This window comes from Neofelis nebulosa, chromosome 9, assembly GCF_028018385.1.
Source record: "Neofelis nebulosa isolate mNeoNeb1 chromosome 9, mNeoNeb1.pri, whole genome shotgun sequence".
Classification (NCBI taxonomy): Eukaryota; Metazoa; Chordata; class Mammalia; order Carnivora; family Felidae; genus Neofelis; species Neofelis nebulosa.
Window position 1 is genome coordinate 77,106,485 of NC_080790.1, and position 14,392 is coordinate 77,120,876.

Here is a 14,392-nt window from a genome sequence, read left to right on the forward strand (position 1 = left end):
TACTTAGAAAAGTGGAAGGTGAGAATATAAATCAGTTATCTAACAGAGGTGAAGACTTATTATGACTTTAGGCTGTCACTCTTACGTGTATGAGGTTATTGATCATAGTGGAAAATGGAATGACAAAGTGTAAGTGGTTCTACAGAACCCAGTGCTACTCTGAGAAAAGAACTTTTCTCCTTAAATTTTTTTTTTAATGTTTATTTTTGAGAGCAAGCATGCGCGAGAGGGACAGAGTCAGAATTTGAGCAGGGAATGGGCAGAGAGAGAGAGAGAGGGAGGGAGACACAGAATCTGAAGCAGGCTCCAGGGTCTGAGCTGTTAGCACAGAGCCTGACACGGGGCTCAAACCCACAAACTGTGAGATCATGACCTGAACCGAAGTCAGACGCTTAACCAACTGAGTCACCCAGGTGCCCCAGAACTTTTCTCCTTTCAAGGACAGAAGTCCTATGGGTAGTTACAGTTTCTCCCTTTGTAGGGCCACATTGTCTACTAATGTACAGTTTTGGCATGCGTACCAGACTGACTGTCAGTGTGCCGGTAGATTACTTATTACCATTTAGACCAAAAAAGCACAAATTCATTAGTTGTATATATTCATGAACATGGAATAAAAATGTTTTTAAAGGATGGCTTATGTTGTAGGTATATATTACTGCATTATCTAATTAATTTTGTATCCGAACATTTCCGTTTTAAAAATTTCCAAAATGAAAATGAAAAAGTATTGCTATAAATGTGTTTCCAAATAAGGTGATAATTTTTAAGTTTTTTGGGTTTGGTCTGGGATTTAATGATGATCACTTTCTTTTGCAGTGGAATCAAATACATTGCCTTTCTCATTTGCTTCTTTGAGAGGCAGCCTAATTCTAGGCTTTAGGAGGTAAGATGATTGCCTTACATAATGTTCTATGCCTGATTGCTCCTGTTTTTTTGACCTGCTGTGTAAGGAAACATACAGATATTCTTGTCTTCCAAATCTTTCCATTTACTAGTTACCTGAAATAACCTTACCTGTTTTCTTCTTCCTGTTAAGTAGTTGACTTGAGTGCAGGCAGTCTTTTATATCATCTTTTCCAAGAAATACACACAGATTTGGTAAAGGTCTTGTATCAGAGAAGAAAGCACTGTTTGAAAATGGCAGGTTGGAGTTCCAAAGTTGTATGTATGTTTGAATGGTACTTTGAATATTTAATTACAAGGTGACTTTAGTGAGGATAATACTACTGTCTTCCTCTGTGTGCTCAGGGGATGTTAATGACCTTTTTCCTTCTTAGTGTTGTTATTTTCAAAATAATTCAAACATAATGAGTTGAAAGAATAGTAGAGGAAACATCCACATAGCCTTTATGTAGAGTCACCATTTTTGATATTTTGCTATATTTGCTTTCTCAAACATATATGTACACACAAGCACATATGTATATATGCTTTTTCCATTTTTGCTGAACCACTTGAAGTTGTAGACATCGTGATTCTGGATCCTTCAACTTTTTTCTCTTTAAGAACAAGGTCATCATCGTGGGGCACCTGAGTGGCTCAGTCAGTTAAGTGTCTGACTTCGGCTCTGGTCATGATCTTGCGGTCTGTGGGTTCGAACCCCATGTCGGGCTCTGTGCTGACAGCTCAGAGCCTGGACCCTGCTTTGGATCGTGTGTCTCCCTCTCTCTCTGTCCCTCTGCTGCTCACACTCTGTCTTTCTCTCAAAAATAAATAAATGTTGAAAAAAATAAAAAAAATAAGGTCATCGTCTATATAATCACAATACCGATATCACTCCTAAAATTTAATAATATTATAATACCATCTAGTATACATAGTTCATGTTTAGATTGTCCCTAGTTCTAAAAATTTCTTTTATAACTATTTTACTTTTTTTTTTTTTTTTTAATTTTTTTTTTTCAACGTTTTTTATTTATTTTTGGGACAGAGAGAGACAAAGCATGAACGGGGGAGGGGCAGAGAGAGAGGGAGACACAGAATCGGAAACAGGCTCCAGGCTCCGAGCCATCAGCCCAGAGCCTGACGCGGGGCTCGAACTCATGGACCGCGAGATCGTGACCTGGCTGAAGTCGGAGGCTTAACCGACTGCACCACCCAGGCGCCCCACTATTTTACTTTTTGATTGAGGATTCAGTAAGTGCATGCATTGCATTGGTTGCTGCCTCTTTATATTCTCTTAATCCAGAACAATTCCCCTACCTTCTTTTTGTCTTTATGACATTAACTTTTTTGAAGGGTCCCAGGCTACTTGATCTGTAGAATGTCCCTCCCACATTTTGTATTCATACAGTTTCTTTCTCATAATGAGACTCAGGTTGAATATTTTTAGCAAGAATACTTGATAGATGATGGCATTTCTTATTGCAGCAAGAGATACAATGTTGGTGCCATCAGCTGAGTTTGATCACTTGGTTATGGTGGTGGCCGCCATGTCTCTCTTGCAAAGGAACCTCACTCCCTTTGTGATTAGTGAGAAGTCTGTGGGATGATACTTTGAGACAGTGGGTCTGTCCTCTTTCACAGAACCTTTCATTCAGTGTTTTTTAGCAGTCATTGGTAATCCTTGTTGAATCAGTTGTTCACAGTGGTAATTACAAAAGGACAGGTTTCTAATTTTGTTTTCTAATTTCTAATTTCTGATACTAATCTCAGTAATTTTTAGCCTGTTTCATCGGTGGGAACACTAGGGTTTTCTGTAGACCTCTCCAGCACCTCCGTTGCAGGCCAGGAGAGGTAGAACAGGTCGGTGGGATTCTGTGTTGCTACCGTTTCTAGTGTGGTTCCACTCTTTTCAGTCATAGTTTTGAATTAGGTTAAAACACAAACCAAGGGCTGCGCCTTTAAAGTTTAAAAATACAAAATACATAATTAAGTGGATCAAAATGCTAGTAGAGCCAGATTTTTAAAAAACCCATAAAACTAAGTAAGAACCAGGGCACATGAGTGACTCAGTTGGTGAAGTATCTGACTCCTGATTTCGGCTCAGGTCACTATCTTATAGTTTTGTGAGTTTGAGCCCCATATCTTGGGATTCTCCCTCTCTCTCTTCCCCTCCTCTGCGCTCTGTCTCTCTCAAAATAAATAAGTAAACTTAAAATAAAAACTCATATTATGAAGTGAAATAGTAACATTGTCATTTGTTTGTCCTTGAAAGTTTGTTGTATAAACTTCCAGGCCTGTGTATTTCCTTCTTTAACTTGACTGATGTTATGTTTTTGTAGTCCGCTTGAATGGCAGTTGTTACATTTCACATGTCCTAGTCTTCTTAAACAAGGTATTTGGACTGTAAAGTTGGTTCAGTGTGACGGAGAAAAACCACGCTGTACGTTCTGGTATATACCTAGGTCGGTCATTGAGCTGGGAGTGCCTCAGTGATTGAAGTATGCAGAGTTGCTTGCCTCTACACTAAATTTGTTGTGTTTTCTGTTTCTGCTTTTTAAAAAATGTTTGTTTATTTTGGGGGGATGCAGAGAGAGAGGGAGAGAGAATCCTAAGCAGGCTCCACACTGACAGTGCAGCTGAATCTCACAAACCGTGAGATCATGATCTGAGCCATTATCAAAAGTTGGATGCTTAACTGACTGAGCCACCCAGGCACCTCTCTGTTTCTGCTTTTTAATTTTGTGTCATCATCTTTGCTGTAAGAGCTTTTGCTTTGCTCTTGACATCTTTCAGTGTATTTAAGTAACCTATGCATCCTTCAGTAATTTGCTATTTTTGATTTATTGTGGAGATTGGAGGTGCTGGTTGGGATCAGACTGAAATGTGGTAAATAACATATGGGAACTTGTCCTTTATCTTGAAGAAAGTAGACTTAATTGGTGCAGTGCAGAGGCTTGGCTGAGGCAGAGATACATTTAGAATGTATTTTAATCTCGGATATATTTCTAATTTCTAGGAATCCAATTTGGATTTTTTAAACATATCTTCCATATCTCCTTGACATGCTTATGCTTTTTTTTTTCTTCTTTCATGACTAAATGGAATATTGTCGATAGGTGTTTTGATGTGTCTGTTAATTCTATTGTTTGTATCATTTCTGGTCTGTTTCTATTGGTTAAATTTTTTCTCAGTATACATCATACATTTCTGTTTCTTTGTGATTTCTGATTGGAGGCCAGTTGTAGATTTTATTCTGTTAAATGTGGATTTTTTTTTTTATTCCTTTAAATATTTTTGAGCTTTTGTTCTGATGTTTTAAGTTATTGGAACAGTTTTCTTAGTGCTTGTTGCTTTTATGCTTTATTACGCAGGACTAGATCAGCCTTCAGTCTAGGATTATTCCCAGTAAATTAATCCAGCTCCATTATTGAGGCAGTATTCTTGTGAGTATTTTGCCTGCTAGCCCATGTTTTTTGTTGTTGTTGTTGTTGGGTTTTTTTGTTAGTATTTTTAAATAATTTCTACACACAGCATAGGGCTTGAACCCACAACCCCGAGATCAAGAGTCACATGCTCCACCAACTCCGCCAGCCAGGCACCCCTAGACCATGTATTTTTGAGATCATTGGGAATGTGAGCTATTACAACCCCTGTGTGAGTTTTGGGAATTGTCTTTTTCAGTCTCTCAAAAGGTCTTGGATAGTTCCCTAGGCTGCAGATTGTTGCCTCACTCAGATGTGATTGTAAGTACTCCGCTAAAGACTGAGGCCAGCTCTGCAGATCTCCAGAGCTCTCGGCCAGGGTCTCTTCTCTCTGGTAGTCTACACTGCAACAAGTTGTAACTAGTCCCTTCCAGGAAAGTATTTTTAAGTCTTCAGGTTCAAAACTGTTACATTGGTGAGTTTGTCTTATTGTAGATACAGAAAAGTTTCAGCCTGTAGTAATTTGGCATTATTCATAGCATATTTTTAAGCATTAGTAACTAGGTGATTTCTTTCGCTCTCTCCCACCACAAAAACTATTAAAAATTCGGAATGTAATCAATGTTGTTACAGTCCAGTATCTTAGGATTAATGTAGCTTTCTGTTCTTTTATTTGATGCTGAATCAAATAGTATGTATATTTTAAAATCACTTTGCAGGACATTTAATACAACTATTAAAACAGTCACCTATCCCATGCTTCTCCAGGGTCTTGTACTCTAGTTTAGAATTGGCTGAATGAGAAGACAACTGGGTACTCATCTGCATTCCCAATAGAGTCCAGATTAACCCTCAGCAACTGCTGGGAGGATGAACACAGAAGAGATTCACTTAGTTACTCCTTACCAAAAGTAAGGACTATGAAGGATTATTCATAGTCATTCGAAATGTAAGAAGTTCTAGAGCATTAAATGAGATACCGTAGTCCCTTTGGCTAATCATAAGGGAAACTTGAATATGCATTTCAATACTGGAATGCAATTTTGGGATAGTTCTCTACCCTTGATATAAACTGCCTTTTAAAAAAAAGTAAAATAAAAAAACTAAATAAACTGCCTTCTAGTAGTATGTCCAGGGTCTGTGAAGAAATAGTTCCTAGCATGTGTTCTGTAACCTGTTGGCCCAGATTAATTTTTTATGCTATCCCACAATAGTTTTGAAATACCAATACTGTTTTCTCCATGTCTTCTGAGAGTAGTGTTTGGTGAGCTAGTATTTCTGTAAATTGATCATCTCAAGACCTGGTCATTGATTACCAATCAAGTATATGCCTTTCTGGGGTGCCTGGGTGGCTCATTTGGTTAAGCATCTGACTCTTGATTTTGGCTCGGGTCATGATACCAGGGTCATGGGGTTGAGCCCCGTATCGGGCTCTGTGCTGAGCATGGAGCCCACTTGAGATTCTCTCTCTCTCTCTCTCTCTCTCTCTCTCTCTCTCTCTCTCTCTCCCTCTCTCTCTCCCTCTCTCCCCCTCTCACATTCTCTCTTTAAAAGAAAAAGAAGTATATGCTTTCCTAAAATTTTCCAGTTTATAAATTGTCTGTTAACATTTGTAGGCAAAGTCACCTGTAGAAAACTATTTAAATTCAGTACTGCTTAGTGAAGATGAGATTAAGATTATTAGGGAATTCTTAACTCTAAACTTTTTTTAAAAAATAAGGCTGTTTTTAAGTCTATTTTAAAGGGCATTTTAGATCTGACTGATAAAGTTAGTAAATTCCTATGTCAGATTCAAGGCAGACTGACATTAAGTATGAGTAAGACTTTTCTTTCCTCCTAATAATCGTGCTAGCTGAACAAAGTTCAAATAAGAAAGAGGGCAGTATACATATTATATATTACTGAAAACTACCACCAGAAATATTGAGTCACTTCTAAGACACAAAATGCCGCTGAAGCTAGTTCACAACTTGGCTGGGAATATACCATGTCAAAAATATACCATGTCAAAAAGATAAATGTTTCCAAATTGGCATGCTAGTATTTAAGTCTTTTTTTTTTTTGCCACAGAAACAGAGTTCTGTGATAGAAGGAGGGATTTCCTGACCCAATGGCAATAGTCTAAACTTGGCAAGTAGGAGTTTGTTTATTCCATTGAAGTGGTGCTCCTTTCCATGTGTTGGGAAAAAGAAATGAAGTTTCTGGCATTACCCTATTGAATTCACCAAGTTAAATGCCGGATTGTAAGGCCCTCTTTTCAGTCAGAAAAGATGCTCCCATTCATGACATCTTTATAGGAGCAGAGGAAGTATTTCATGAACTATGGTTTAAGTGCTCAGAAATTTTAACTTATTTGTGTGTGCCAAATGCTGGGACCACAAGATAATAGGTTCATCCTTGAAACCAAGGATGAACAGGAAATTTACCGTCACCAAGTTGTTCATAGTTGGGAGACCAGAAAGTAAGAAAGCACCTGCAAACTGGTCTTGATCATTACCAACGTGTAGAGGAGAAGGTACTATGTCTTCTACCAAGGTCAAGGGAGGGATGAGTCCGGGCTAAGATGTGCAGAAAAGGTGCTGAGCTGAGTATTAAAGGATGAGTAAGAATTTGTTTAAGGCAAAGGAAGTACATTCCAATGATCTCTTCTAAGTTGTGAGGTTTGGACTTTGAGTCATGGCTTTGAGCCATGGAAAGATTTATGTAATAAAGGTAAGGCTGACAGTGGATATTCAAAGAGGAGAGAAATGGGTGCAGGTAAGGAAAGGTGATCCACAGTTTGTAGGGTCCTTTGAGTTGCCTTTTGAGGGACCTGTGAAATTTTACTTAGCTGTTTAAAAAAAATTTTTTTTTAGAGATGGAGAGCACAGAGAGGGGCAGAGAGGGAGGGAGAGAATCTCAAGTAGGCTCTGCGTTTAGTGTGAAGCCTGATGCAAGACTCCATCTCACAACCCTGAGATCATGACTTGAGCCAAAATCAAGAGTCAGATGCTTAACAGACTGAGCCACCTAGGCGCCCCAGACGGATTTGTTTTGTTTTGTTTTGTTTTAAATAATCTGTGTGTCCAATATGGGGCTTGAACTCATGACCCTGAGATCAAGAGTCACATGTTGTACCAGCTGAGCCAGCTTTTCTCAGTCTTTCTCTTTCTACAGTACCTAGCCTTTCTAAGTCTGTTTCATCTTCTGTGAAACAAGGAATTTTAAAACCTACATGCAGGATTGTCTTAAAAATAAGTAAAAAAATATGAGGTACCTGGAACTCAGTACAGAGGATTGCTTAAGGAGCAGATAGGAAGGAAATTTTTGAAAGGAGTCCTTTGAAAGGAGAAGCATCAGTAGGAGACTGGTGGAGAATGATCAACAACACAAATCTCAAAACTTAGTCAAGGGAGATTAAAAAGCATTAGTTGAAATTTGAATTGAGATTAGTGGTTATTTTAGCAAGAGTACTTTCAGTGGAGGTTTGAGGCCAGAGACCAGATAGCAGTGAACATTCAGTGAAGAAGTGTTGCCTTTTCTTGACAAAAACTTAGTTTTAAAAGATTCTGTACTTTTTCTTTGAACCTATGCCATCCATCATGAAGGTTCACATTCAAGGTAGTGCTTTTAGTCATTGTCAGTTGTTTTAGATACATGTACAGTTTTGAAAGTTTATTTCTATGCCTTTCCTAGGTACTTATTGCCAGGTTGGAGGGCAGTTTAGTATCTTAATATTTTTTATTTTATGTACGTTGATGTTTGGTGAGAGATACGATTAAGTAGCTTTTCTTAAAAACGGAAGCCCAGCTTATTAATGTTGAGCATTGGAATAGAGATGCAACATTTAGACCAGAGATAGTGTTTGTCTATTTATTTATTTATTTATTTATTTGTTTATTTATTTATAAGAATTTTTTATTTTTTATTTATTTTATTTATTTATTTTTTTAATTTACACCCAAATTATTTAATGTTTGTCTTCTACTATGGAGTTTTCAAACATTCACAAAAGTAGACTCCCAAGTACCCATTAGCAAACAGTTAAGATCTAGACCATCTTGTTTCATTTGTCTCCTCCCCTGCCCCCCCCCCCCCCCAACTTGGACTGTTTAAATTACAGACCTCTTGTCATTCTACCTATAAATACTTCAGTATACACCTCAGAACTTACTTTAAATACAACAACATGACCACTATGATATCACACCTGACAAAATTAGCAGTACCTGAGAAGAGGGATTCATCAGCTTCTCAAAAAGGGGTCCAAGATACCAAAAAGGTGACAAACCACTCTCAGTCTTGCCACTTACTGTTGTGTGCTTTGGGGCATTGGCTTCTAACTTGCCTGCAAACTTCCCTGCTTCTCACTCCCCCACCACCCTGCACCCCTACCAATTCCTTAGATGTGGTAGGTACCCATAGGTTAAGATTCCTTGGAATTAAATCAAAGCTGTTTCTGGCCTGGTCAGAAAAGATGCCTTATTTTTATCAATATGGACTTTACTGTATCTTACATTCACTGTGCGGCATTATATTCTCATATCTTGAGTTCTCACCCTTCTTTCAGTTAACTATTTGGCAAAATAAAAGTCTTTTTGTTTTTTTCTTTTCTTTTTGCATATGGAAACGTCAAGTAGTCCAAGGAGGCTGCACTGTAGTCAGTGGATGGGCAAGATGAAAACTCTCATTAATAGTTGAGACATTGTTTTCTGCTACAGCCCTAAGCTATGATTTTTAGGTCAGTTTATCATTTCTTCTGTTAACTGATTTCTCAAATAATTTTTCCCAAATGAAAATAAACACTATACTAAACACAGGGCTTCATACACATTTTTTTTCTACACCTATAGCTAAGAGTCCATCTTCTTTTTCCAAAATTCCTTAATGTACATCAGTGGGAGGGATGATTTCATCATGCATGGACATGTTTGTAGTTTTTATTTTGAAATAATTATGGAATCATAGGAAGTTGCAAAGATAGGACACAGAAGGCCTATGTGCTCTCTACCCATTTCCCCCCACTGGTTATATCTTACATAATTATAGTACATTATCAAAACACATTGGTATAATGTGTGTGTATAGTTCTGACATTTTATATTGTGTGTGTAGCTTTGCATAACCATCACTGCAGTGATGATAAAAAACTACTCCATCACCACAGTTATCCCGCATACCACCCCCCCAGGACTCCCCCTGTAGTCCTACCCCTGCCCCCACCCCATCCCTAACCTGTGGCAACCACTAATTTGTTTTCAATTTATATAATTTTGTTATTTTGCAAAGATAATATGAATGGACACACAAAGTAAATCATGTTTTGAGACAGGCCTGTTTTTACTCAGCATAATGCCCCTGAAATTCATCCAAGTTTTTGGTGTGTGTTGATAGTGCAGTCTGAAAAAAATAATTTTTTTAAGATTTTATTTTATTTTTATATTTTAAATGTTTATTTATTTATCTTGAGAGAGAGAGAGCGCATGCACGTGCATGAGATGGGGGAGGGACAGAGAGAGAGGGGGGGACAGAGAATCCCAAGCAGCCTCTGCACTGTCAGCCAGAGCTTGATGGGGGACTTGAACTCACAAACTGAGACATCACAACCTGAGCTGAAATCAAGAGTTGGATATTTAACCAACTGAACCACCCAGGCACCCCTTAAGATTTTATTTTATTTTGTTTTGTTTTGTTTTGTTTTATTTTACTTTATTTTATTTTATTTTACTTATTTTTTTTTTAATTTTATTTTTTTTAATTTACATCCAAATTAGTTAGCATATAGTGCAACAATGATTTCAGGAGTAGATTCCTTAATGCCCTTACCCATTTAGCCCATCACTCTTCCCACAACCCCTCCAGTAACCCTCTGTTTATTCTCCATATTTAAGAGTCTCTTCTGTTTTGTCCCCCTCCCTGTTTTTATATTATTTTTGCTTCCCTTATGTTTATCTGTTTTGTCTCTTAAAGTCCTCATATGAGTGAAGTCATATGATATTTGTCTTTCTCTGACTAATTTCACTTAGCATAATACCCTCCAGTTCCATCCACGTAGTTGCAAATGGTGAGATTTCATTCTTTTTGATTGCCGAGTAGTACTCCACTGTACATATATACCACATTTTCTTTATCCATTCATCCATCGATGGACATTTGGGCTCTTTCTGTACTTTGGCTATTGTTGATAGTGCTGCTATAAACATGGGGGTGCATGTGTCCCTTGGAAACAGCACACCTGTATCCCTTGGATAAATGCCTAGTAGTGCAATTGCTGGGTCGTAGGGTAGTTCTATTTTTAACTTTTTGAGGAACCTCCACACTGTTTTCCAGAGTGGCTGCACCAGCTTGCATTCCCACCAACAGTGCAAAAGAGATCCTTTCTCTGCATCCTCGCCAACATCTGTTGTTGCCTGAGTTGTTAATGTTAGCCATTCTGACAGGTGTAAGGTGGTATCTCATTGTGGTTTTGATTTGTAATTCCCTGATAATGAGTGATGTTGAGCATGTTTTCATGTGTCGGTTGGCCATCTAGATGGCTTCTTTGGAGAAGTGTCTATTCATGTCTTTTGCCCATTTCTTCACTGGATTATTTGTTTTTTGGGTGTAGAGTTTGAGAAGTTCTTTATAGATTTTGGATACTAATCCTTTATGTGATATGTCGTTTGCAAATATCTTCTCCCATTCTGTCAGTTGCCTTTTAGTTTTGCTGATTGTTTCCTTTGCTGTGCAGAAGCTTTTTATTTTGATGAGGTCCCAGTAGTTCGTTTTTGCTTTTGTTTCCCTTGCCTGTAGAGACCTGTTGAATAAGAAGTGTCTGTGGCCACGATCGAAAAGGTTTTTGCCTGCTTTCTCCTTGAGGATTTTGTGGCTTCCTGTCTTACATTTAGGTCTTTCATCCATTTTGAGTGTATTTTTGTGTATGGTGTAAGAAAGTGGTCCAGGTTCATTCTTCTGCATGTCGCTGTCCAGTTTTCCCAGCACCGTTTGCTGAAGAGACTGTCTTTATTCCATTGGATATTCTTTCCTGCTTTGTCAAAGATTAGTTGGCCATACGTTTGTGGGTCCATTTCTGGGTTCTCTTTTCTGTTCCATTGACCTGAGTGTCTGTTCTTGTGCCAGTACCATACTATCTTGATGATTACAGGTTTGTAGTATAGCTTGAAGTCCAGGATTGTGATGCCTTCCTGCTTTGGTTTTCTTTTTCAAGATTGCTTTGGCTATCAGGGTCTCTTCTGGTTCCATACAAATTTTAGGATTATTTGTTCTAGTTCTGTGAAGAATCCTGGTGTTATTTTGAGAGGGATTAAGATTTTATTTTTAAATAATATCTATCTGCACCCAGCATGAGGCTCAGACTTACAACCCTGAGATCAAGAGTGGCATGCTCTACCGACTGAGCCACCCTGGCGCCCCCATTCTGAATATGTTTTTAGAATAAAAAATAAGTGCCTTGTTAACTCCATATACCAAAATTCAGTCCACTCAAAGCTGCCCAACATCAAGTTTAAAAAGGTATAGATTTAAAAAGGCTTGTAGATTTTGTGGGTATTTTACAATGTAAATATATGTAGTAAATATAGTCTGTAAGTTTTAGTAAATTATATTTGCATTATAAAATTACCATTAAGGGGTGCCTTGGTGGCTCGGGCGGTTGAGTGTCCCGATTCCTGAGTTTGGCTTGGGTCATGATCTCATGGTTAGTGGGTTTGCGCCCCATGTCAGTCTCTGTGCTGACAGTGTGGAGCCTGGGTTTCTGCTGCTATCCCACTCATGCTTTCTCTTCCCAAAATAAACAAACGTTAAAAAAATAAAATTACCATTAAAACACATAGTCTTTTTAAAGTAGATGATATATTTAAATTAAATGTACAGAACTTGTAGACATTAAATTTATGAAGCTTAAAAATAGTGTAAGACTGGTTACACTGGTTCACTGGTTATCCTGTTTCATAAATGGCTTTTCATTTAAATAGGAGAAATTTGGGTGAGACATTCTTTTTGCTTTCTTTGGAGTAATTTCAGATGTATAGAAAATTGGAAGGATGGTACAAAGAACTCTTATATGCCCCGTTTACTAACTTTTAGCATTTTTCGACATTATTTTTCTACATTATTATTATTCATTCACTCTATCAATCAATATACACCCATGCTTATTGTGTGTATGCATGTGTACATGTATCAATCAATGTACACACATATACATAATAAAATTTATGATTTCAGGGGGGTTATTCTACAGAATAAGGATATTCTTTTTTTTTTTTTTTTTTTTTTTAAGGTTTTATTTTTAAGTAATCTGTATACCCTACAAGGAGCTTGAACTTAGAAGGGTTACATGCTCTACTGACTGAACCAACCAGGGGCCCCGCTACACAACAAGGATATTGTTACACAACCACAGCACAGTTTACAAATTCAGAAAATTTAACATTGATGGAATACTTTTATCTAATATGGCTCTTTTTATTCTAGATAGATAGATAGATTTATTTATGTATGTATATATGTATGTATGTATTTCCCCCCCTCTCTTCCAGAAGTTCCTTCATGGATGGATGTTGTCCTTTTTCTTTAATTTTCTCTAATCCAGAATGTTTCTTCAGCTTTTGTCTTTTACGACATTAACATTTTGGGGGAATACAAGCCAGTTATTTTATAGAATATTCCTTACTATGGTTCCCCATGATTAACTTTAGGTTTTACATTCCTGCCTGGAGGAATACCACTGGAGTGATATTCTGCCCTCAGGGAGTTAAATCTAAAAATCACACATTGTCCATCAGCAATGTCCATTAGTCTAATTTTGATCACCTAGTGAAGATGTTGTTCAATTTCTCCATTATATGGTTTTTATCTTTACTAAGACAAGTAATAAACAGTCTGAGGGCAGATGCTTTGAGAGTATGCATATATATCCTGCTCTTTCAAACTTGGACGCGAAGATTTAGGGATGATTCTTAATGAATCTTGTTTAAATTAATCATTATTTTGATTGAGTTCAAAGAGTCAGCCTTTCCAGTTTATCCCAAAAATTCAACTTAACTTTGGAAAAATTTATTTACTTATTTTTTTTATGGCTTTTATCTGCATTGCATATAATAGTTGCCAGTGTGTTGTAACTTACAATGTTTTTTAAGCCTCTGGATTTATTTTTAATCCTTTGCTGCCCTCTGCAGGTCTATGGATATAAATCTTTGGAGCAAGGTAAGTACTCCTAATAATGCAATTCATAAGGTGATTTCTAAAATGCTTTTAAGAGCAAAAGTTATAGTAGCTTCATACATTTATGATATATTATTATAAATTAATGAATTTTAGAGTCTTGAAATCGGTAATTTTCAAACTGTCTTCCTAGAGCCTGAAATTGATTATTGTAGTGATCCTTGACTTCGTCCTAAATTCTTCATAAGGTTTTCATCTTTTCCAAAGGACAGCTGTTAACATTATTGCAGTGACATTTGGCATAAAATTTAATAATTACTTTTTAAATTATATATACATATGGACATTTGTGTGTCTCTATATATGAATGATGTATAGATCAATTTTAAATTGCTAGTTTTTTAAAAAGTTAATTGCTTTTATGCAAGAAGTACCGTTACCCTTATGCTGAATTGCAGGAAACATTTGTAGCTAAATAAAATCAGAACATACATCATTAACAGGAATTTCCAATTTGTATATTTTTTAAAATCTAAATTTCCATAGGGGTGCCTGGGTGGCTCAGTTGGTAGAGCGTCTGACTTCGGCTCAGGTTATGATCTCACAATTTGTGAGTTCAAGCCCCGCGTTGGTCTCTGTGCTGACAGCTCAGAGCCTAGAGCCTGCCTCGGATTCTGTGCCTCCCTCTCTCTGTGCTCCTCCCCCACTCACGCTCTGTCTCTCTCTCTCTCTCTCTCTCTCAAAAATAAATAAACATTAAAAAAAATTTTTTTTAATCTAAATTTCCTTTAATTCTGTTTTAAGTATTACTTATACTGCCAAACTATACAGTCAGTTTTAACTTATGCTTGGGATATCTGTATTTAGAAATGATTTTTTGACTAGAAAGATTTTTTTATTGGTTTATTCATGAAATGTGTTTTTGTTCAAAATTTAGT

General features: G+C 37.1%; 1 protein-coding gene across 1 annotated transcript in view; it reads left to right on the top strand.

Annotated features, from left to right (window-relative positions):
* The window catches only part of LRPPRC (leucine rich pentatricopeptide repeat containing), a 110,061-nt gene that overhangs the window by 35,950 nt on the left and 59,719 nt on the right, over positions 1-14,392 (top strand). The window contains exons 14-15 of the mRNA XM_058684262.1: positions 820-886; positions 13,469-13,496. Coding sequence (XP_058540245.1) covers positions 820-886; positions 13,469-13,496 — 95 coding nt within the window. The remainder of the gene's footprint in view (positions 1-819; positions 887-13,468; positions 13,497-14,392) is intronic.